This window comes from Sinohyriopsis cumingii, chromosome 16 (genome assembly GCF_028554795.1).
Source record: "Sinohyriopsis cumingii isolate HCF-2022 chromosome 16, ASM2855479v2, whole genome shotgun sequence".
Classification (NCBI taxonomy): domain Eukaryota; kingdom Metazoa; phylum Mollusca; class Bivalvia; order Unionida; family Unionidae; genus Sinohyriopsis; species Sinohyriopsis cumingii.
In genome coordinates this window covers 10781682-10807222 of record NC_142976.1, presented here as the reverse complement: position 1 = coordinate 10807222, position 25541 = coordinate 10781682, and the positions used below count along the sequence as shown (strand labels likewise).

Sequence of the window (25541 nt, the reverse complement as noted above, 5' to 3'; positions counted from 1 at the left end):
ACATCTTGTTTGATTGATTACTCCTTGCAAACTGCTTTGACCCAGATCTGCCAATGCATAATGCAACAGCAGACCTGGGTCAACAGTTTGTAATTTAATCTGTCTTGTACAGAAATATATATGGTATTTATACGATGGTTGTTTGATTCATCAGAGATATATTGACCACTTAACTTCAGTTTTGCTAAAATTCCATTCCTCACTTGTTGTTGTAGGGTTTAACACCATTTTTCAGCACAAGATAGGCTATTACATGGCAGCCAGTATTAATAGTGGAGGAAGAACCCAGGAAAAGCCCGAAATGAAGCACCGTCTCACAAGAAGCTACTGGCAAGCTTTCTCACATACCAACATAGGCAGAATCTGAGACTCAAACCCATGCAGACAGAGGTGAGATGCATAGCTGCCAACCCTCATGATTTTGGCGTGAATTTCACGACTTTTTCAGCGATTCACTGATTCACACCGCATGTAAAAAATCACGAATTCCCCAATTCTCAACTATTTTAAATCTTTAATAAAATAACCGATTTACCATCAAGCGTTAGTCATGATATTGGCAGTTGCTGAAACGGTCCAGTACTACTGGTCATGATATTAGTGGAACTATATAGCTGATTGGTACAGTTGGCCTGGTAGCAAGCATTTTAGCGTATTTCATTCTGTATGTATACGAGTAGTTTTACAAATGCTTTTGAGAGAAACTGGGGCCTAACCAGAATTTTGCTCCGTGCATGCGCCACCAACACTGATTAAAATTACCATTTGGCATCACATCTTGAAAATGTCTTCACCACCGACGAAAAAGATATGTATTGCACTAACAGTGAAATTTAGTTTGAATATACCAAAAATTGGCAGTGCATTTATCCATCAAACACTGATATACATCATGCTTTTTGCACGTAATGTGCCACAAACTTTAGCATTGGGCATGGTGGTAGAGATGATGTGAGGAAGCACATTGGTAGCAAAAAACACATAGAGGTTGGGAAAATTAAGAACTCGAAGCAGATTCAGCTCTCGATATAAGACCTGCAAGCTACCACCACTGAAGCATTTGTGAGTTTTCTTGTTGGACACAATCTACCTTTATCAGCTGGAGACAATGCTAAACATTTGTTCCAACAAATATTCCCAGACTCAAAGGTCACTTCACGAATTCATGTCAAAATTCAATAAGTTTTATTCCTATTTTCACTAATTGCAAGCCTGGAGGGTTGGAAGCTATGGAGATAGCAGTGGTCCGTAACGGTGAGTGCTTTAGACCACTCAGCCACCTTTGCAGTTGTAAAATCAAGCTAATTAGTAACTATGCAACTAGTTACAGAAAAAATTTGTGCATAGACTTCGCCTTACTTTCTTTTTCTTTGTAGTACAATAAGCATATTCTGTGCTTGTAAAGGGAATCAAAATCTAAAAGTAATAATTGCCCCTCTTAATATTTTTTCAGTTCTATTTTGATGATGAACTTAGTTTGGATTTTACTGTACTTCACTTGTGCCTTTTCTTCTGTTTTTTATTTCTTTTTTGAAAAATATGAGAATAGTTGCTGTAACAAGTCTTTGTATTATGATACATTTGACTGTTGACAAATGCCTTTAGAAGAAAACATGCCTGCAACTCTAAATAAAATAAGCACATGTGCTGTACTGTCAAACAAATTTGTTATCACTAATTCTCAGAAACCTCGTGGTCAGTTTCCATGAAACCTTATACTCATATCAATCCCAAGGCGTACTTGACCCTAAATGAAAATGTTGCTATTTGGACATTTTGCCCATTACAGTGGCCATTTTGATAATCTTATCACAACGACTCTTTGACTGAAGTTCATGTCAACACAGGCCTTTTAGCAAAAGACTTTTTAATGTCTGTTTGATGCTAAATAATCTCAGGTTGATCCGAATTAAAAACCTTGCCAATGTATCATTCTCAACAATCACCATGGCAACCATCATGAGAGTTTAGTTTTTTTATCATTACTCCTCCTAAATGGAAGATCATATAGACATGGTGCATCACCAAAAGGTTTCATATGGTATCTAGTTGATCCTAAAATGATCTGACATCTAATCAGGCCACCATAAGGTTTCATATGGTATCTAGTTGATCCTAAAATGATCTGACATCTAATCAGGCCACCATAAGGTTTCATATGGTATCTGGTTGATCCTAAATGATCTGACATCTAATCAGGCCACCAAAAGGTTTCATATGGTATCTGGTTGATCCTAAAATGATCTGACATCTAATCAGGCCACCAAAAGGTTTCATATGGTATCTAGTTGATCCTAAAATGATCTGACATCTAATCAGGCCACCATAAGGTTTCATATGGTATCTAGTTAATCCTAAAATGATCTGACATCTAATCAGGCCACCATAAGGTTTCATATGGTATCTAGTTGATCCTAAAATGATCTGACATCATCAGGCCACCGAAAGGTTTCATATGGTATCTAGTTGATCCTAAATGATCTGACATCTAATCAGGCCACCAAAAGGTTTCATATGTTATCTAGTTGATCCTAAATGATCTCAAATCTAATCAGGCCACCATGGTGACCATCATGAAAATCCTGCAATTACTATCATCTCCCAAATGGATGATCATATCAACATGGGGTTTTCAGCAAAGGACTTAAGATATCTAGTTGGTCATAAAGAAAATGATACTGATGTCACATCCAATATGGCCACCACAGATGCTGTCTTGAGAATCTCGTTATAGCTGGGGAATAAGATGGTATCAACAGTCATGAGTTTTGAGTCAGTAGAAAGACATTCCCTTGAGTTAACTCCTTACCATTATGTTCACTGCTTTTTATAAAACAAGATACTTTTTGTATTTTGTACATCTGTCATTGCTCCTGTTTACATTTACTAAAAACTCATTTTTAAACAAGTTCATGGCCACTTTGTGTTAATACAGTTCATAAAGATTCAAGAGTCAGATATTGACGATGTCTTTATAAATGTAAAGTTTGTGTTGGCCTATTTTCTTGCTGGTTTCAGAAGACAATTTTTAATGTAATTCTCCTTTCAACCTTGCTAATAGTAAATGCATACTATTTGTCACAAGGAAACATTAATAATAGATGCATAAAAAGTACATTTTTGCTTTCTTTTTGTGTAATTCCAGCTGAAGTCTCAAGGTACAGGTGGAGTTGTGAATGATCAGATCAACCTTGATGTTCATGCCATCAGTGATCTTAGGAACAAGGGATTCCCTCCAACAGATGATCTGCCCAAGTACAACTACACTGCTGACAGTCAGGGGCATTACAGTGAGTATTTTGCAGTACTACTGCACTGATGAGTCAGGGGCATTACAGTGAGTATTTTGCAGTACTACTGCACTGATGAGTCAGGGGCATTACAGTGAGTATTTTGCAGTACTACTACACTGCTGACAGTCAGGGGCATTACAGTGAGTATTTTGCAGTACAACTACACTGCTGACAGTCGGGGGCGTTACAGTGAGTATTTTGCAGTACAACTGCACTGATGAGTCACGGGCATTACAGTGAGTATTTTGCAGTACAACTGCACTGATGAGTCACGGGCATTACAGTGAGTATTTTGCAGTAAGTTATTAAAATATGCCTGGCTTTTGAATATAGTGTCTCAATGCAAGACATAGTGGAGCCATTTGGCTGGCATGATCAGTCTACTTTCCCCAGGCAATTACCGTGACAATACAAGCTCAGTCCCTGGCATGACCTTACAAATTTTGTTGAATTTAGTTGGATTAAACCAGGAATTTTGTACACATAAGGCATAGACAGGTACATGATCCTACAGTTATCTCTGTTGTACATGTATGAATGCATAAGCTTTGGTTGTTTTTTCTTGACATTAAGGAAGATTCATCCCTTCAGGGCTGTGACGTGGGTAGAAACTGCATGATGGGTATTTCATCCTCCTCCTACCTGTTACTTTGTTAATGTGATCAGGTAGTGTATTTGACTTGGAAAGAAAATATTTAGTAAATGATATTTCTCTGAAACTACTTATCCGATCACATTAATGACATCAATACCTCCCACGGTTCATTGTAAATGCCAGCATCTTGTTATAGGTTTTGCTGAAGCTTAGGGTATTTTACATCAGGGATAGTTAGCTAGTGGATGCAAGGTATTGAACATCAGGGATAGTTAGCTAGTGGATGCAAGGTATTGAACATCTGGGATAGTTAGCTAGTGGATGCAAGGTATTGAACATCTGGGATAGTTAGCTAGTGGATGCAAGGTATTGAACATCTGGGATAGTTAGCTAGTGGATGCAAGGTATTGAACATCTGGGATAGTTAGCTAGTGGATGCAAGGGGAATTTATATGTTCTCTTCAGCTTCTAGTTATATAGATGAAAATACATTTTTGGACTTTCAGGGAGGGCTGGATTTAGAGGTTATTTGGAATGTTAGTGTGATTTGGTAAGTATTTATGAGAAACAATTCACTAAAACAAATGTCTTTTCTAAAATGGTATTATATACAGACCTCACACAGTTAACTGCAAGAATGAATAAGAGTTCTGGTGGTGTCCATAAGAAAATTTAATTTAAATGAGATGAAAATTCTATGAACTGCATCTTCTAAATTGATAGTAGGAGTTGTCTCCTCTTTTTTGTTGAGTTCTCTATCACAGAATTTGACTCCAGTATAAGACATACCCAGCTTGTGCTTAGGTACTCAGTATTCATTGCAACACAACTGTGGTGTGTTTTTGGGCAAGGCACTTTACTTGCCTTAACATGGTATAAACATCAAATGTTGCTGTGCCACAAAAGAACTTAGATCCAACCCCAAAACCCAGATTTGGCACTGGTAATAAAACAAAATAAATATTTGCAGGAAAATGAAATCCAATGAAATCAAAGCTCTGTGTAATGAGTCTTACAGAGAAGAAAAGTGTTGACCTTTTTTTCAGCAAGGTTAACTTGTGACACATGCATATATGCATATGGCCTTGATCTCATGACAACAAATTAATTTCTAACATGAGTTAGTTTCAAAGTTTTTTAAAATTAAGTATGGACTATTTCTTTTAGTTTTGTAAAAGACTGTAAAATTGTCAATTTCCAGCCTTTGAATCCTGCTCTGGAAAGGTGATTGCTTTACGTTTTAACAAAGAGTTTGTTGATGAAGTGTCATCAGGAATGGAGTGTGGTGTTCTCCTGGACAGAACTTGTTTTTATGCTGAACAGGGAGGTCAGATTTATGATGAAGGCTTCCTGGTCAAGGAAAATGAGGAGGTATGTTTTCATTTCATTTTTAATGAACTGCTGTAGAGTATGAGCCTAAAATTCCAATTGCTATTTTTAAAAAATTGGAAAATTAATGCAGAATAAAAAAAAGTTTTAAAAATTATATTTTTCTAAATGATTGTTTGTGTGGGTTTATAATTTTATTATCTGTAAAAAATTGTTTTGAGGTTATATTCAGTATTCATTTATACACATGCAAACATCCAATACCTTCATATGTCATTGGATACTAGATAGACTTATATCTACATCTGTCAGTAATACTAGAGAGGCCTGTTTCTTAATTAGTCAGTGGACAGTAGAGTTGCCAGTGCTTACATCTGTTAATAATTAGAACATGATTTATATTCACTTTATATTTATTAAAAAAAGAGAATTTTGGATATTATAGTAATCACAGAAATAAATGGGCCTAGCAAGCTTGCCCCATTGTACTTCATTATCACCCACACTTCTCAACAGTAAATGAACCTGGCAAGCTTGCCCCATTGTACTTAAATATCCCCCACACTCCCCAGCAGTAAATGGGCCTGGCAAGCTTGCCCCATTGTATTTAAATATCACCCACACTCCCCAACAGCATAAACATGATAATTTATAAATATACAGTAAAAGACAGGAAACAACCTAATCCAGATTTATAAATCTGATTATCATCTTCCTGCATTTTGAAGAAATGGTGAGGATTATTTGATGAGCATGGGGAATAGAGAACGTGTGTGTGTGTGTGTGTGCGCATGTGCACATCCTTGCATGTGCACATTACTGTCCCATTGTTTCCATATTGGTCCTGTATTTTGGAGCTGAAAACGTGTATTGATTTTTTTGTGTGTTAAAAATCCATTTCAATTCAATTACAAATTTCCTAGCAATTTTCTTTTTAGATCGGGCACCCGCTTCCATTCTGAGAGTAAATATATCATGTATATAGGGATATAGAGTTAAATGATTGGTTCATTCAAAACCATGCCAGTCTTTAACCACCATATTGGATTGCGCAAAGCAGTTGCCACTATCACTGTATCTCATCTTCATAATATTCAGCTACTAGTAATCTTGGAAAGGTAAACAGATGATGAGGAATTTTCTCCAGCTGAAAACAGAACTGGAAGGACAATTAAGCCGTCACGTTTAGATTTGTGAAATCATCTTGTTAAGGAGAAAACTTTGCATTTCTGTGTAATTGTGATTTCGCTACTGGGCATGGAGGCACACATAACAGCACAAAAAAACCAATAAACATCAGCTTGCTGCTTCATCATCAACAACATAGACTGAATTTACAGTGTTTATAAATACCAGAGTGAACCTTGGTGTAATTCAGTCAGAAGTTCAATTTACTAAATTTCTTTTAGAAATAAACCTTCCTCTTTCAGTTGCTAGTGTTGCTGGCGATTTATTTCACACAATTTTTCCAGAGAGTCAAATCAAAAAGGATTGCTTGTATCTGGGACGAAAACAGTTCTGTGAAAAAAAAAATCGCACAGAATGAAGATCAGATCATCATTAAAAGATGGTACATTGGAATCAGTAATGATTGAAAAACAAGATATGGAACAGGCCCCTATGACAGCGCATGTCTGAGTTTGAGTGTGTTGCAATCTTTGACATTAAATATGTTACTGTCCTGCTTTACTGATGCTTGTTGTAAATAGATATGCATTAAAGTTTTAAACATCAATATTTGTTCCTGAAAATCAGTCATAAGTATTTTAGTACTCAAGTTGGCATCTGCGTGTGTGAGGGGTAGGTGGGTGGGTGAATGAATGAATGGGTAGAGATATCGTGTCAGGTCCAAGTGTCAACAGCATGGATCTTATCTGCCATCACATAATTTGTCTGCAGATAAGGGTCTCTGCTGTTTGTTGGTTTATTAATGCTAACAAACTTCACTGATCCAGATCATGTGATGTCAGATCTGGTCTTTCTCCTGATGGTGACTATGTGCTGTTTCTTCCTTTATTTTCATTAAGACAAATGTGAAGGAATTTTAATATGTGTGGAAATCTGTTAGATACATCATGCAGGCAACAATAGCAGCACCTGAAGATATTGCTGTTGTTTATGGTTAAAGCTAATGGAAGGCAAATCCAAAAAGATTGAACAGGTAGATATTAGTTCAATTTTAATTTCCGATACACAGATATGAATTCAGTTTTATTTCCAAAACTCAGAAGAGGTATCGATTCAATTTAATTTCCATTTCTCAAGTAATAATTTACGGTTTATTGGGGGGTTGGAGTTGTTGGCATCAGTTGGTTTTGTGCAAAGTTTTATATTTGTTGGGATTTAAATTCATGGTTGTGCCTATGTCAGACACAAAAAAACATTGATGGTGAAGACGTCAGGAACATAATTTAATAATTAACTGCCTGTGCAAAATGTATGCAGATTGGAATACCCAGAATAAATTGAGTTCATAGAACATTTTGTTATGTACCAACATGTTTGTGCGGTATTGATGCTCATTCTCTTTGCTTTTATCAGGATGTCGAGTTCACTGTAAGGAATGTGCAGGTTCGAGGAGGATATGTCCTTCATATTGGTGTAATTGAAGGAACCCTGAGAGTTGGAGATGTTGTTAAGATATCTATTGATGAGGTAAGTTTTTACAAGGTATGCAACAGTAATTGATAATATCTCACCATTGAAAATCCCATACACTAACCCTAGTAACGGTCTTTCCATTGGTCCTGGTTTTTCCTGTTTTGTCGGGCTCACTATTTTTCTTTACATCATCCAAAATGTCCGTACAGTCCCTATTTTCTTTACATCATCCAAAATGGCCCTACAGTCCCTATTTTCTTTTAGCACTTTTATGTTAAAAACCACTTTTACAAAACTTTAACTGCCATAGCAAAACTAATTCAGATATAGAGTCTGTGGTGTGGAGTTGTGCAGTTAAATAGTACAGGTAACCTGGACTTGAGAAACAGCTCATGTATGACAAGGAGTATGCTATTGTATAAGTTTACATAGGTAAGTCGAGTAAAAGTTTTATTTTTTCTGTAATTTTCAGACATAAAACATCATTTTTCTGTATAAAATATCGGTATTTTGTCTAGCTTTTTCTATAAATGTTCCACAACTTTATGCTAATTTTCAGCTGAGGGATGATTGAAAATGCTTTGAGAGTTTTATTCTCCATGAGCCAATAAAGTTCAGATTTTTCCTTGTCTGTTTTTTGCAACAAAAGCATCTTAAGACAATCAGATTACAAGATTTCAATATTATATCTCAATACGAATATACAATGTAAACATGATGTCATCCTTCCTGCAAATTATTTTGTATGATGTCTTGGTGTACTGCTAGAGAATATTGGATTGACTCCTTCCTGAGTATGATGTCTTGGTGTACTGCTAGAGAATATTGGATTGACTCCTTCCTGAAGTATAATCTGTATCATTATGTTTGCCTATGTAAATTATTCCTTGATTTTGAAAGACTTAACATTTGCTTGCCTATGTAAATTATTCCATGACTTTGAAAGACCTAACATTTGCTTGCCTATGTAAATTATTCCATGACTTTGAAATACCTAACATTTGCTTGCCTGTGTAAATTATTCCATGACTTTGAAAGACCTAACATTTTGAAATGTATAGCTTTTAAAAATAGCAGCAAATGTTTGATAACATTTACTTTAATTTTTTGCTCAGCAGGCTATACGGTTCACTTGTTTGTGAACACTCTAGAGGCTTCAAATCTGATCAGATTTTTTTGGTGTGCAAGCTTGTGTCACTAAGATCTTGAGTTCATTTGTGAGTGACATCCATTAATATCAATGAGGTGACATTGAATATTAACAGCTGAATTTGTGAACACTTCTAGAGGCCATTTCTAACCAGATTTGGATTAGATTTGATATGTATGTCTAAAATAAGTTTGATTACAAGTGACATCCATGCACATTAATGCAACAATCTTGTTTCTGATTGGTCTAGATTGTTAACATTCTAGGGCCATATTTCTGACAAGATCTTGTTCAGATCTGATATGTACGCTTCTATAGTCAAGATCTCAGAAGAGTTTGATTATGAGTGAAATCCATGCACATAAACTAGCAGGTCTTGCATCTAATTGGCTCAAAGGGGCATATTTTAGATCAGATCTTGCATCTGATTGGCTCTAGAGGCCATATTTTTTATCAGATCTTGCATCTGATTGACTCTAGAGGCCATATTTTTTATCAGATCTTGCATCTGATTGGCTCTAGAGGCCATATTGTTGATCAGATCTTGATTAGAATATAAATCTAAGCTTGTATCGAGATCTCAGATGAATTCAATTTTGAATGAGATCATTGCATATTAATGATGCATTCTTGCATCTGATTCTCTGAGTTTGTGAACACTCTAATGCCAATTTGTCATCAGATTTGTCATGTGAACTTGTATCATCAGACCTTGGATGTTTTATTATGAGCATCATTCACACATGTTAATGAGGGAGTCAGTCTTGCATCTGATTAGCTGTGGTTGTTATCACTCTAGAAGCCATATATAGTGGTGCCTCTCTTATATGTCTACCCCTTTTGCACTGGGAAAGTGGCTGTATAAGATGGGTAGTCTGTTCATGAGGAGAGCACTATCAGATAAGATTTTAATCAGATTTGGCATGTAAGCTTATGTCATCAGGATCTCAGATGAATTCTGTTATGAGTGACATCAACTCATATAATTGAGGGGATCTTGCATCCATTTGGTTGAGCATGTAAACGCTCAAAGTTCACATTATCAGATTGTGATCTGACTAGGTTTGTAAGCTTATATCATCAGGAATTCAGATAACTTAAGAGTAACATACTGTATATACTCACTTATAAGTCAAATTTGCTATAAGTCGACCCCCCACTGTAGGGCTGATAAAAGAGCATTTCTCTATGACCCTCCTAAAATTCTACCCATCCCTCAGGGTTAATGGTCATTTCTCTATGACCCTCCTGTGAGTCTACCCATCCCTCAGGGTTAATGGTCATTTCTCTATGACCTCCTGTAAGTCTACCCATCCCTCAGGATTAATGGTCATTTCTCTGTGACCCTTCTGTAAGTCTATCCATCCCTCAGGGTTAATGGTCATTTCCATATGACCCTCCTGTAAGTCTACCCATCCCTCAGGGTTAATGGTCATTTCTGTATGACCCTCCTGTAAGTCTACCCATCCTTCAGGGTTAATGGTCATTTCTATATGACCCTCCTGTAAGTCTACCCATCCCTCAGGGTTAATGGTCATTTCTCTATGACCCTCCTGTAAGTCTACCCATTCCTCAGGGTTAATGGTTACAACAACTCTACATGGTAGCATAGTCATTTGTTTAAACACAAGTAGTGGCTTCAGTTTTTTATCTTTTGCTAAACAACTTAATCCTACGGTGAAATGTTGTTTCTCATTTCCTGAAGTTGTTTTTGTCACCATTTTTTCTCCAGCTGGGTGCACTGTTGAATTTCCTTGCATATCAAAAGACACGGGACATATCAAAAGACATGGGACATATCAAAAGACATGGGAGCTTCTTCCATATTTCCTATGTGCACCACATCAAAATCATTTTGTTTCTTGATAACAAATTTTAAAAAACTATCCCTTTCTCCTCAACATCGACTGGTAATTTTTGGGCTGTGTGAGTGCATAGCTTGAGTGCAAGTCAGCGATGTTGCATAAATTGTGTACACCATCCAGCTGAAGTTTTGAAACCTTCATCACTGTTAGCCTTTACAGTGGAAAGGGCCTTTAATGGCATTGACTGCATGCCCATTTTGACACTGCTTTAGGACCCACTTGTTCAAACCAAACTCCCAATTTGTTTAAGAGCTTTCTTTCATTTTAATTTTCTTAAGATGTCTGTCACTATCAGCTAGAACTGATTTTTCTTGCACCAGTCATGCACCTGTTTCTTTGAAACACTAAATTCACATTCTGGCACAATATTGTTGTTTTTCTCTGCAACACCAAATTCATGTTCTGCTGCACTATTGTTGTTTCTCTGCAAAGTCTATGACATTCAGCTTAAATGTACAATGACTATTCACAAACTTTGACCATTGTTTATGTAGAGATTGAGCATGGAGTCTGTAAGAGACACTGTGATCATACAGTCTTTGAAATCTCTTCGAAGGATTGCTGCAACTGGAAAGATGTCAGTTGCACAGTATGATCACAGGTACTCAGCTTGGCTTTGAAGAAGTATCAAGACACCGAGGATTGTCCATTGGGAAAAACAAAGAAGTGCTGATTTTATGTGCTTAAGGATTAATCTTTATGAAAAGACACAGGCATATAATTTATACCAGGCACATAACCAGCATTTATTCTCATAACTGTCACATGATCATGAAGAATGATCAAAATAAAGGCAGAATTTCTAACAAAGATCAACTAAGATCATCATCAATCTATTTTGGTTTTATGGTTTGGCTTAGCAAAATAACCTCCCATACATTGGCAAGCTGGTTATTTTGGCATCTCCATTTATAATTGGCAGATTTTTCTTGTTTTCCAACAGCAAAGCAAGCCAGTCATCATGAGCATTTAAACCCTGAAGCTGTCTTAGGTAGGAGGGAATTTAGTCTTGAGGCTAAGTACTTTGACTTTAATTCCCTTGTACACATAATAGCATGATTACCATACCTGTGTAAATGGTATGGTTGCTAACTTCAAAGCAAACTAAAACTCAGTTTTGATAGTATTACAATTATTTTCAAAACAATATTTCTTAAATGTCTTTATTGTATTTGTATTACATCCATCGATTAGTAGAAAAAAATGTTGTGGGTGTCCCAAGACTTATAGTATGTGAAACAGTTGCTAATTTCATGTCCCAACATTTATAGGTCATAAAAAATTACTTTTGAAAATAATTAAGGGTGTCCTAAGACTTACAGCAGGGCTGGATCAGGGGATGAGGGTGAAATTGGGCTGGTCCCCACTCCCAGCTTGAAAAAATCCCCATACACACACACACAAGTATAGCCACTGGTCACTTGAAATTTGACCATTTTAGTCTTGTGCACATTTGTTGGGTGTTATGCAAACTTTGAGTAAAAAGTCATGTAGACTTTGCTTTGGTGCCTTTTTGAGGAAGGTCAGGGTCCTTTTGAAATTTGGGGGAAAAAAATCCCCAACACTGGATCTGAACTAGCTCTGTATAGTTTCCCAAGATATACAGTCAATATGGTAAGGTCACATTTTAAAGTTTTTTTGTTATACTATGACCCCTACTCTGTTGAAATAAATGTTTTAGTAAAATGTCAACTTTTAAGTGAGTATATATTGTACACACATGTTAATGAGGTGTCTTGTATCTGATTGTCTAGAGGCCATATTTCTGATCCGATTTGAATAGCTTATAGCATCTTCAAGATCTCCAGTGATTGTGATCTTGCTTCTAGAGGATCAGATCTTTATCAGATTTGTTATCTAAACTTATTGTTATGTATAACTATATTTTGTTTACATTTTGGTACATGACTATATCTTATTGTGTCACTGCCATCTCACCTCTGTCTGCGTATGTTCGAGTCCAAGGCTCAGCTAGCGTGGGTACGTGGGAAAGCCTGCCAGTAGCTTCTTGTGGGTCGGTGGTTCTTTCCTGGGTTTTCCAGGGTTCTTCCTCCACCAGTTATACTGGCCGCCATATATGGCCTATCTTGTGCTGAAAAATGGTGTTAAACCCTAGAACAACAACAACAATATCTTATTGTGTGTAAATTGTAGTGACTGCCTATAAACAAGAAATTAGATAATTTTTATGCACGGATATAGATTCTATTTTAAGATATTAATAGTGCCTATAGATTAAATAGGGTCTATAAATAGGTGTTAATGATCATTAATAATAATATTGATAATAAACCTGCCTAGTAGTTTGGTGTTATTTATTTCAGTTTGATAGGTCGATCAGGTGGGTTCTTAGAATTAACTTATTTCCCATTGTATGGGTCAGTCAGGTGGGTTCTTTTACGATGTGGTGTATTGTGAAATGTCACCTAGTAGGAGAAAATTGCAGTTTAGGCATATAAGAAGAGAACTGAGCAATTAATTTATTCCCATTTTGGATTTTATTTCATATGTTCTTGTGTTAAAATTAGTCTGCAGATATGTTTAGAGATAATATGAGAGGAATCATTTGTTTGTCTTATTCATTGGAATTACAAAGTGCTCATTGGACTAAAATAATATACTTGGACTATTGTGAACTTATTCAAAGGAGATCTGGATTATGCCATTTTCAGGGTTCCCATGCCCTCCCAATTTTTAAGGAGGTCCTGGAATCCAGTTAGAACTTTGAATTCAACAAAAATATCCTGAAAACCTTGAAAATTACTTTTGTCATACTTATTGTCCATGAGTTTGATAATTAAAAGCTAAAAAAAGCTAAACTAAAATTTGTTAAAGATAAAATATATTATTATTCCACTGCAGCTTTGCAATGAATGATTTTGCAAAAATCGTCATATTAAGTCAGTATCCATGATTGAGTCTGGTAGCTGTGATTTATGCACAAGTGGCTTCAACTGCAGTATTGTGTCTTTAATCAAAGTCTCATACTTTAAAAATGACTCCTGAAGTTTGTTATTTTCTCCTTAAAATGTTGTGGAGTATAAAATCATTTTGGCACAGGAACTGTGCATTTTGATACAACATAACTGCTGGCAGGCTAGCACATTTGAGGATCTGGAATTCATTTGGAACATTTGATTGCTTTTTTATTTGTCGAGAACTTTTTTGGATTGTTTTTGGATTTAACTCATGATATTGTAAGTTCCTCCTAAATTTTCATTTTATACATTTGATAATTAAATTTTTGTTTAAGTTTTACAAAACTTGTTGGTTTTGCTTTTTTTGTTACTTAGTTTATGACCATAGAGTCATAACATAAGATGAATATCTGAAGTTTGATTATGGGCAACAACCTTACATATTATTAATGTTACCCTGCATCTGATTGCCTGCCTAAGCTTATGAACACCTAGAGGCCATATTTAGAATGTAAATTAGTATCATTAGGTGCCTGAGCTTATGAACACCTAGTGGCCATATTTAGAATGTAAATTAGTGTCATTAGGTGCCTAAGCTTATGAACACCTAGAGGCCATATTTAGAATGTAAATTAGTATCATTAGGTGCCTGAGCTTATGAACACCTAGAGGCCATATTTAGAATGTAAATTAGTATCATTAGGTGCCTGAGCTTATGAACACCTAGCGGCCTTATTTAGAATGTAAATTAGTATCATTAGGTGCCTGAGCTTATGAACACCTAGTGGCCATATTTAGAATGTAAATTAGTATCATTAGGTGCCTAAGCTTATGAACACCAAGTGGCCATATTTAGAATGTAAATTAGTATCATTAGGTGCCTGAGCTTATGAACACCTAGAGGCCATATTTAGAATGTAAATTAGTATCATTAGGTTCTCTGATGAGTTTGGTTATGAAAGACATACATTCACATTGATGAGGTTGTGTTGCATCCGATTGGCTTGATTTTACTCGGATCTTTTAAACTTGCATCATCATCATCTTATTGCATGAGTTTAATTGCGAGTGACATACACTGGTATTAATGATTTGGTCTTGCTTTTGATTGACTGATGATCTTGTGGACACTCTGATTTACTATACAAGCCTGTTATCATTAATCTTTCAGATGAATTTGATTATAAACAATAACCATGAATATTAATGAGAATTGAAGTAGATCATATGGTGGGAATCAAACCTGCAATCTTCTAGTAAGGAGTCCATTGTCCTGAATCATGTAGCTGTCTTGGGTGAATAATGAAATGGTTTCAAAGTTGGGACTCCATGGGATAGGGATCCTCTGTTATAAGGACAGACCCAGGAATTCAAACAGACTGCCCAGATCAAGTCCACTATATTAAATGTGTGTACTTTAATGGTAGGGATATGAGCAGTTTTTGACTTCTGAATTGATGTATTTTCCCCAGGGAAAGGAGAGATTCAGGCAAGAATTCTGGTTGTATAAATGACTTACCCATTTTATGCAGAGAAAGTGATCTTATATGCATGGTCATGGAAAGAAGATAATATAATTGTTAATGAACAAATGCAATCCTTTGTTCATCGAATTGACAATATGATTAATTTGGTTGACTGACTGCATGATAAATGTCTGACAAAGTGGCAAAGCCATGTGTGTATGATGGTGGCTTGCATTTTTTAATGATTTTTTTAATTAAAAACAGAGCGTGATAATTTTAACAACCTTAATCTGTGTGATTGAAATTAGCAATTACTTAATTAGGTAAATTAATTGATTTATAAATTCAGGTAAGAAATATCTTTTGGATCACTACCAGTTTGCCCCTATGGGTGCAAGATTTGCCCCTTCGGTTGCAAGATTGAGAATTAAAACTTGCCTTGGTGTCAGAACTTTGGGTCAGATTGAGTAAGAAATACAAACCATAATGTCAGAAATGGGGGAGGGGCAAATTAAAAATGTTGGGGTCTTGGATGCACAAATGAGGGTAAATGGAAACACATGGCTTGTGCTTTGTTGTGAATGCAGTTGATTGAGTATACATCTAATCAAAATAAAATTGTTTACTCTGCACTAATCAACAGTTGTATGCAGGATGCATTGAAGATAAACACAAATAATACTTATTGTTAATGGCCTAGCAGTAATTAGGTAAACAAAGTGTTGATGTGTTTAAAGAAAATTCTGGTATCAAAACACTGCAATTGACTCTTAATACAATTGAAATGAAAATTTGCAAATGGAAACTTTCAGCATCTTTATTCTTATGCAATGATAAGACAAGAATACAACACAGCTTGCCAAATTATTAAATCAAACTTTTCATATTTAGACACTAAACCTTTATGTTCAATAAATTATTGTAACAGTTTTAGGGGCGGTACCATGATATGTCCAAATTCATGTTGTAATAAAGCATGCTGCAGCAGGATTTCATTCTTCCATTTAAATTGTAGAGCAACTCTAACACAGTGGCAAGCAAAGTATTTTATTAAAAACATTTTTTATTAGATCTCATACTAACTTTTCCCAATTTTCAATCACTTTACCCTCTGGTGAGAGGAATGAGAAGTCATTTGAATCCACCATTGACCCTGCTTGTGTGTTGCATGGTGTTTAAATAGCCACCTTGCTGTAAGCTACATCGCCTTTAGTCTTCCTACATCATCTTGTCTTCATTTAGGGTACATGTTTTTTTTCCAGGCCAGAAGATTGGCAGTGATGAAGAACCACACAGGAACCCACATGTTGAACTTTGCCCTGAGGAAGGTGCTGAATGAGGCTGACCAAAAGGGCTCCCTTGTAGCCCCAGATAGGCTCCGATTTGACTTCACTGCCAAGGTAAGACCATCTTCAGGTTAATGATGTCAAATTGTGATTGTATTTAGTGTTTGGTAAAGATCTTTGCATAATAATCAAAGAATTTTCTGCAAAGTTTGTGGAAACTCCTTGAATTCACAGAATTACAGCACCTAAGCAATCTTTGGGAATTTTGTCACACACAACAATAAAACAGTCTGAACTATCTTTGTGGATTTTGGAGGTATGATTGCTTGAAGGTATGATTGCTTGGAGGTATGATTGCTTGAAGGTATGATTGCTTGGAGGTATGATTGCTTGGAGGTATGATTGCTTGAAGGCATGATTGCTTGGAGGTATGATTGCTTGAAGGTATGATTGCTTGGAAGTATGATTGCTTGAAGGTATGATTGCTTGAAGGTATGATTGCTTGGAGGTATGATTGCTTGAACAGGTAATTAAATATGTTGAGAAGTTTAGTTTTCAGAGATGTTGATTTACACCAAACCCGTGTCAAACTTTTTTCTTTCGTTCCTTTCTTATGTAGGGCGCAATGACAGTTGAAGAAGTAAAGGCAGTTGAAGAGATTGTGAACAACATGGCAAAGAAAAATGAGGTGGTGTATGCTAAAAATGCAGAACTGGCTGTGGCCAAAGAAATACAAGGCTTACGTGCTGTGTTTGATGAGGTGAGCTCATTATGGTCTACCTCTTGTTGGTAAGGGTTCACAGCTGTTGGGGCTTACAGAGCCGACAAAAACATGAAAATTTCCTATTTTCTTTACCTGTTCTGACCTGCTTGGCAGAATAATTTTGTGTCCTTTTATAGTGTCTACTTCCTTACAGTTGTTCCAGGCTAGACTGAGACCTTGATTACAGTTGTTCCAGGCTAGACTGAGACCATAATTACAGTTGTTCCAGGCTAGACTGAGACCACAATTACAGTTGTTCCAGGCTAGACTGAGACCATGATTACATTTGTTCCAGGCTAGACTGAGACCATGATTACATTTGTTCCAGGCTAGACTGAGACCACAATTACAGTTGTTCCAGGCTAGACTGAGACCACGATTACATTTGTTCCAGGCTAGACTGAGACCACGATTACATTTGTTCCAGGTTAGACTGAGACCATGATTACATTTGTTCCAGGCTAGACTGAGACCATGATTACAGTTGTTCCAGGCTAAACTGAGACCTCGATTACATTTGTTCCAGGCTAGACTGAGACCACGATTACATTTGTTCCAGGCTAGACTGAGACCATGATTACATTTGTTCCAGGCTAGACTGGCTAGACTGAGACCACAATTACAGTTGTTCTAGGCTAGACTGAGACCACGATTACATTTGTTCCAGGCTAGACTGAGACCACAATTACATTTGTTCCAGGCTAGACTGAGACCACGATTACAGTTGTTCCAGGCTAGACTGAGACCATGATTACAGTTGTTCCAGGCTAGACTGAGACCACGATTACAGTTGTTCCAGGCTAGACTGAGACCATGATTACAATTGTTCCAGGCTAGACTGAGACCATGATTACATAGATATTTGGCATATTTCTGTACATGTTTATGTGGTCTAATTATTATTTCCATTTAAATGATTTTTGGCATGTTAAAAATTGTGTCAGTAGTTCCCACAGTTTCCAGCCAAGGGTTTTTTTTATCCCTTGACATTTTTTTTTATGGGTTTTTCTGAACCTCAGGGAGCTTCAGTTGTGAACTATTTACTTCATCTTGAGTACAGACAAAAACAAAGTATAAAAAATAAGGGCAAACAAATAAAATATGATAATTGAGTTTATCATTTATTCAGTTTTATGCTGTAATGCAGATGATATTTATGCCAGATCAGCTTAATCTAATTTGGCATGCTGTAGACACAAAATCATTAAATTAAAGGCAGTTAAATACAATTCAACTTTGATTTTAAAAAATCCATGCATCTTACATTGTGCAAAATGTTCTGTCTCACTTCTAAAATGTGACATTAAGAGATACATTACAAAGGAAAAAGGAATGGAAAAGAAATAAAAATAAAAAGTTTTTTTAAAAAGGGACTCAAAATAATTTATTAAGTTTGATAATATAAGACAAATGCAGTGAGTTTTCAGTTCAAGTGAAATTAATCGATTTCTAGTGTCATAACAGAAGTAAATTTATTAATTCCAAACATCTATGTGAAAAACAACTTTAACTGTAGAGAGACATCTTGGATTAAACATTAAAGTAAATTTATTGACCTTTTTCTTTGGTGTCTTCACAGATAAAGTGTCAGAAATTTACATAGCAGATTTTATTGTCATTTTAGATTTTATTGTCATTTTCATGGCAAGTTACTCAGCTTTCATTCTGTTTATGAGCTTTGATATTAACCTATTTTACTGGCTGAAACCTCTTTCACATTGGACACTTTTCTAAGGTAGTTTCATCATAATATGTGCTAAAGTAGCACAATCTGAGAAAATATCTGTCATTATGGTTGAAATGAGTGAGCTGATATCAGTAAGTTTCAGATGCCTGTGAGAATTCAAAATGTTCTTAAACTGAAAAAATCTGCTTTCGGAGCATTGCTGTCAGTAACAGGATTATCAACATCACCATCTTGGTGACATATCTTCAAATTCTCAAGTGCCGTGTTCATTCATTTCTGCAACACTGTTGGGCAACAATGTAGGATTAAAAGCTTTGTTCAGAGAAGTGAGTATTCCAAGAAACTCTTTTGGAATATGCTTCCAAGAGGCTCATTTGGAATATGCTTCCAAGAAACTCTTTTGGAATATGCTTCCAAGAGGCTCATTTGGCATATGCTTCCAAGAAACTTTTGGAATATGCTTCCAAGAGGCTCATTTGGCATATGCTTCCAAGAAACTCTTCTGGAACATGTGATGGCAGATCAAGTACTATGCTCTTTGCTGTTGGACATGATTTACGAGTATCTGGTAATTGAAATGAACATGTTTGGATGACTGGTTGTTTTCATTGTATCTCCAAGGTATACCCAGATCCTGTAAGGGTACTAAGCATTGGGATAGCTGTGGAAGATCTTCTTCGAGACCCGCTTGGACCAGGAGCATCTGTCACTTCGGTGGAATTCTGTGGCGGAACGTAAGTCATGAAGAGAGAATATTATGTAAATAATTTACTGTGGCTTGAAAAGACAAGCAGATTTTAATTTCCGTTTGCTTACCCATAATTCATTGTCACTGTGCTCATAATCATATAAGCTTTCGAGATTAGAATTGAGAAAAACATTAGATCTTCACAGCATTCTTGTATGCTTATTGATTTGGCTTGCATTTGTTTGTGTTTTTTTCTTTTATTTATGTGACAATGCAGAAGTTTGCTTTTATTACCTAATCTCTGTCTTTTCTAACTAAAATTTTTGTCTACTGACTCTAAGGCAGTTGGACATATAAGTTGTTTCCAGCGGTCCATTTGTGCTTTCATCCATCTGTCTGAAAAAGTTGGTTTTATCATTATGAAGTCCTTACATTAGTCAAAAAACTAACTGAAATTTTTTCCAAACTATTTGAATTTATCTGACTCGCTACAAAATGTTAGAACTAAATATATTGCTCTAGTGGTGTAACTAATTAGCTAGGTTTTTTCCTTTCTTTTGTATCTATGTAGTGGTGTCACTAATTAGCTGGGTTTATTCCTTTCTTTTCTCTCTATATAGTATAAAGAATATAACACTTAGAAAGTTTCCATAAGAAAAGAAAAAAATTCTTTAAACTTTTGCAAAACTTTGAAAAGTTGTTGAAAAACAATTTTCGGCTATATGTGAACCATGATTGTTTGAACTTAATTGCTTCAACTGCGTACAGGTATGTTATGCTCATAGGAAAATGCATCATGATTCTATAGAAAGTTTTTAATAAATGGGTTATCCGTGCCAGACAGGCTTATGTAAAATTGATGCTAGGATTTCTCCTATGCATGCTTGTAGTTTGGCTCATCTGGCTTAGTGCATGCTCTGCATTGCATTTTCCTCCTTGCCAAATATGATAGAAAATTTCTAGTCCATACAAATGATCTCTTATTGAATTTCTAGTCCATAATGATCTCTTATTGAATTTCTAGTCCATACAAATGAAAGTAAAGTCTTTAATTACAGCTGATTGTTTCATTTCTAAACTTGTCTCATAAAATTAAAGTTCATTGTTTGCAAAATGTCAAATTTTATAACGGTGAGCTTTTTAGTTAAACCCCATGGCAATGGCTTTTTATTTTGTAATGTTGTCTATTCAGCTATCTGTCTGACTTTTGATTCTGCACAACAACTTTAATTCTTTTCTAGCTACCCTTAAGCATCTTGCACTGGGGTGGGGGTGGGCAGTGAAGAAATCTGTTGATCTCAGACTTGGTCAAAGGTCAGGGTGACCACGACAGAAAGATATTTGTGCAAAGTAACTTGAATTCTGTATCTGTTACCGTTATCAGGTTTTGTTGGTTGCCTGCATTCACTGACAAGACGCCTATTGATTTCAGATTAAATATGTAAATTAATCAAAATTTCCAAGTTTATGAAAATGGAATGCAGACTGAATACAAATGAAATTTAGAATGAATGTAACAGAGTGGTGAATGGAGTTTGATGGTAACTGACAACATCAGTATCAACAAAAACAAAATGAAAAACATTTCAGGAATTGATTTGAAAATACGTTTACCCATATTTTGGGCTGCAGGTAATTGCCATGGTTGTCCTGATAATCTGTGATCTGATTCTTTACATTAACAGAGTTTTTTTCTTCTGCTTAATAAGACAAAATTAACATGATAAAAACATGAAATTGTTCCTTACAACTGCCATCAGTATAATGACATTATCACCCGTAATTGAATCTGTATGATTTTTATTTAAACTAAACAAAATTTGAAATAGAATTTCCTGATTTTTATATTATTAAGCAGACTATTATTATAGTACATTGTAATAGTTGTCTCAGTTTAGTTCTGTTAAAAATGGACACCCTAACTTCGGTAAAAGTATTGCACATGAACAAAAATGAAAGAAAAAACAATTATCAACAAATTTGAGGATAGCTAAAATGTTGACAGGAATGGAACACAAAAGAAATGCAGATTTAGTACAAATAAAGTACACATACAATGCAGATTGGGTAAAATTATTTCTTTCTTTGTCTGGCTACATGGCAGATGTATAATGTACAGTACACTTTTTTCATAATATTGCATTGGACAACGTAAAAATTGTTAATGTAATGGTTGTTGTGGGACAAAACCCAATATTAAGTTCCTAATACTTTTAGCTATTCTAAATGGTTCCAAACATGCATCATACTCAGGTTTTTTGTTTAATTGTAAAAATTATGATTGATTTTGTTTATTTCAGTCATTTACATCAATCAGGTCATATCGGTAAAATGGCAGTTGTGTCAGAGGAGGCCATTTCCAAAGGTATCCGCAGAATTATTGCTATTACAGGAACAGAGGCAACAAAGGTAGGCCAAATTATATTATTACAGAACAAAACTTTTGTATACAAAAATCTTGTACATGTTGAATACTTTGCTTTTCCGTGACTTGCAATAAAATTGAAATGGCATGAAACTCTGAAAACAAAAATACAAATTTTCAAGCACATTTCAGTTGAAGGATAAATGGGAACTTTAGAATATAAATTTTGCAATGTGTAATTTTCAAAGGGAAATTTTTTGTTCTTTGTTATCGTCATAAGGCATCTGTCACTACAGGTTATACATGGAAGTAAAAACACCAGAGAATGGCGGGGACTACATGCCTCCAATAATAGTAACCATGTGTTTAAAATGTGGGTGGATGGATTAGTGCAGGACAAAGGGTCGGTACTACATTTTCTTGACCTTCATGATAGCTTAACCTTGGGTAGGAGCCAATCACATTTTGTCATATTATTCTTAATTGTAGAGTGACACCTTTGTGGTAAACCCTTACAGTTTCATGCTTATGAACTATTACAGTATTTTCACACAAAAAAAGATTTCAAAACCAGCTTAACAAATTCTGTAGTAAATATAGAGGAAAATATCCTAAAAATAACTATAATATTGGGTTGGCTTGGAATTGTCTGGAAATTCAGAATTAAAAAAATGTAATTGAATGGCCTGCTTAATTCTTTGTATTGTTTACTTCAAAAACCTGAATGCTACAGGCCCTAAACTTGATTCAGGTTTTCAGGGTGTCCGGTCACAGTCCTAAGAATGCTACAGGCCCTAAACTTGATTCAGGTTTTCAAGGTGTCAGGTCACTGTCCTAAGAATGATACAGGCCCTAAACTTGATTCAGGTTTTCAAGGTGTCAGGTCACAGTCCTAAGAATGCTACAGGCCCTAAACTTGATTCAGGTTTTCAAGGTGTCAAGTCACAGTCCTAAGAATGCTACAGGCCCTAAAATTGATTCAGGTTTTCAAGGTGTCAGGTCACAGTCCTAAGAATGCTACAGGCCCTAAACTTATTCAGGTTTTCAAGGTGTCAGGTCACTGTCCTAAGAATGCTACAGGCCCTTAACTTGATTTTGGTTTTCAAGGTGTCAGGTCACAGTCCTAAGAATGCTACAGGCCCTAAACTTGATTCAGGTTTTCAAGGTGTCAGGTCACTGTCCTAAGAATGCTACAGGCCCTAAACTTGATTCAGGTTTTCAAGGTGTCAGGTCACTGTCCTAAGAATGCTACAGGCCCTAAACTTGATTTTGGTTTTCAAGGCGTCAAGTCACAGTCCTAAGAATGCTACAGGCCCTAAACTTGATTCAGGTTTTCAAGGTGTCAGGTCACTGTCCTAAGAATGCTACAGGCCCTAAACTTGATTCAGGTTTTCAAGGTGTCAGGCAGTGTGTCCCCCAGGGGTGTAAAATTGAGGGTTAAAAATAAACCTTGGTGTCAGAACTGGGGGTCGAATAAACAATGTAGGGATAAAAAATGTACTGACAAATTTTCATCTCACCCATACTTTTTCAGCTTGAAATAGGATATTGCAACTTGCACAACATTCTTTCTCTTTCTGTCTCTCTCTCTCTCAAATGGAAAAAACTAGTGTAGCAGATTTTTTCCTCTATCCTGTGACAATATCTCTGGACCTATGTATGATGGTAAAATTGGGAGATAGATGGACCATTGGAAAGGGGAAAGAAAGATGGGGGATAGAACCAATATTATGGTTGGTAGCAATGTTAATTAAAGTATAATAATGACTAAGATCAACTGTAAAAATACATTTCAGTATTTGAATTTCGTCTTGTTGGCTCATCGTCACACTCATTTCAATGTTCTCATCTGTGACTTCATTCATTGTTCAGGAAGCTAACCATGCTGTGTTTGTATGGCTGTATTCAGTGTTCAGGAAGCTAACCATGCTGTGTTTGTATGGCTTTATTCAGTGTTCAGGAAGCTGTGTTTGTATGGCTTTATTCAGTGTTCAGGAAGCTAACCATGCTGTGTTTGTATGGCTTTATTCAGTGTTCAGGAAGCTAACCATGCTGTGTTTGTATGGCTGTATTCAGTGTTCAGGAAGCTAACCATGCTGTGTTTGTATGGCTGTATTCAGTGTTCAGGAAGCTGTGTTTGTATGGCTGTATTCGGTGTTCAGGAAGCTAACCATGCTGTGTTTGTATGGCTGTATTCATTGTTCACGAAGCTAACCATGCTGTGTTTGTATGGCTGTATTCAGTGTTCAGGAAGCTAACCATGCTGTGTCTGCATGGCTGTATTCATTGTTCAGGAAGCTGTGTTTGTAGTGCTACTTTTTCACTTAAACCATCTTTCTTGTTTCAATCATAAGTGTGTCATATTTATTTAATCAGTATGATTGAGAAGCTTTAGAAAAAGAATCTATTAATTTGCAAAGAGAGTTGTGAATAGCTGTAAGAAACTTACTGTGCTATTTTGTTGCATTACTTTCTTTACTTAAACCATCTTTCATCGTTAAATCATAACTTTGTTTTTTCTTTATTTAATAAGTAGGAATGAATATTGAAGCTAAAAAATAAAATAAAAATAAGCATCTTATCAATTTGTAAATAAAATTGTGATTAGTCACATTGAAATGGATACACAGGGCATAGATGTAAAGAGTTCCTCACTCTATCAATACACAATTTCTTGTAGTTAATATACCCTAACCCTAACCCTCACTCCATCAATACACAATTTCATGTAGTTAATCTTAACTCCATTGGAAATACAAGTATGTATTTGTCATGAGAGATAAATAAAATATTTGGTATGTACATGGTATTTTTGATTTACCACTCATTGTACACATTTATTTAAATGAACTCTGCAAGCCAAATTTCCTTTTAATGCCAACTCTACATCTCATGGTATATCATTGATATAGTATACATGCTATGTGTGTGTGTATATATATATATATATATATATATATATATATATATATATATATATATATATATATATGTATGTATATGTGTGTGTGTGTATGTGTGTGTTCATTATCAAAGTCATACAAATTATACTTAAGAAAATTTTATCTTTCTTTCCAAGGATATTTTCTTGGGGTACCCTTTCATATCCATTTATTTTATGTAGAATTCATGGATGCATATAAATCAAAACAAAAATTTATTATTATTTCAAGGGCTAATTATTTTATCTATTTTTCTCTTGATAGGCTTACCATAGACTGGAAGTTCTGGAAAATAATCTTAACAAGCTCAGAAGAAAAGTGGAGACTGCGGGGCTTGCAGCTAAAGAGCTCACCAAGCTGATTGTGCAGCTAGATGAAGTAACTATCTGATGGATCACCAACAAATATAAGCTGAGCAGACACACTTCAAGTTTTTATCATGTATACAGTAAAACCTGTCTTGAGATACCAGACTCTCAGCATATTTATTTATTGATTGTATAGTGTTTTGACCTGTCAGAAGAGATCATCTGTCCTGAGAGACCATGAGTTTTTGGCAGAAGGGGTGGGCTTTCAAGACCGGTTTTACTTTA

The 25541-nt window shown here is 35.7% G+C and overlaps 1 protein-coding gene across 3 annotated transcripts in view; it reads left to right on the top strand.

Moving 5' to 3' along the window:
• LOC149779940 (alanine--tRNA ligase, cytoplasmic-like) overlaps positions 1-25541 on the top strand; it is an 83208-nt gene that overhangs the window by 40562 nt on the left and 17105 nt on the right. For all 3 annotated transcript variants that reach the window (XM_089936632.1, XM_089936633.1, XM_089936635.1), the window contains exons 11-18: positions 3146-3290; positions 5090-5259; positions 7759-7872; positions 16480-16617; positions 17123-17263; positions 19575-19687; positions 21942-22050; positions 25213-25326. In XM_089936632.1, coding sequence (XP_089792758.1) covers positions 3146-3290; positions 5090-5259; positions 7759-7872; positions 16480-16617; positions 17123-17263; positions 19575-19687; positions 21942-22050; positions 25213-25326 — 1044 coding nt within the window. The remainder of the gene's footprint in view (positions 1-3145; positions 3291-5089; positions 5260-7758; positions 7873-16479; positions 16618-17122; positions 17264-19574; positions 19688-21941; positions 22051-25212; positions 25327-25541) is intronic.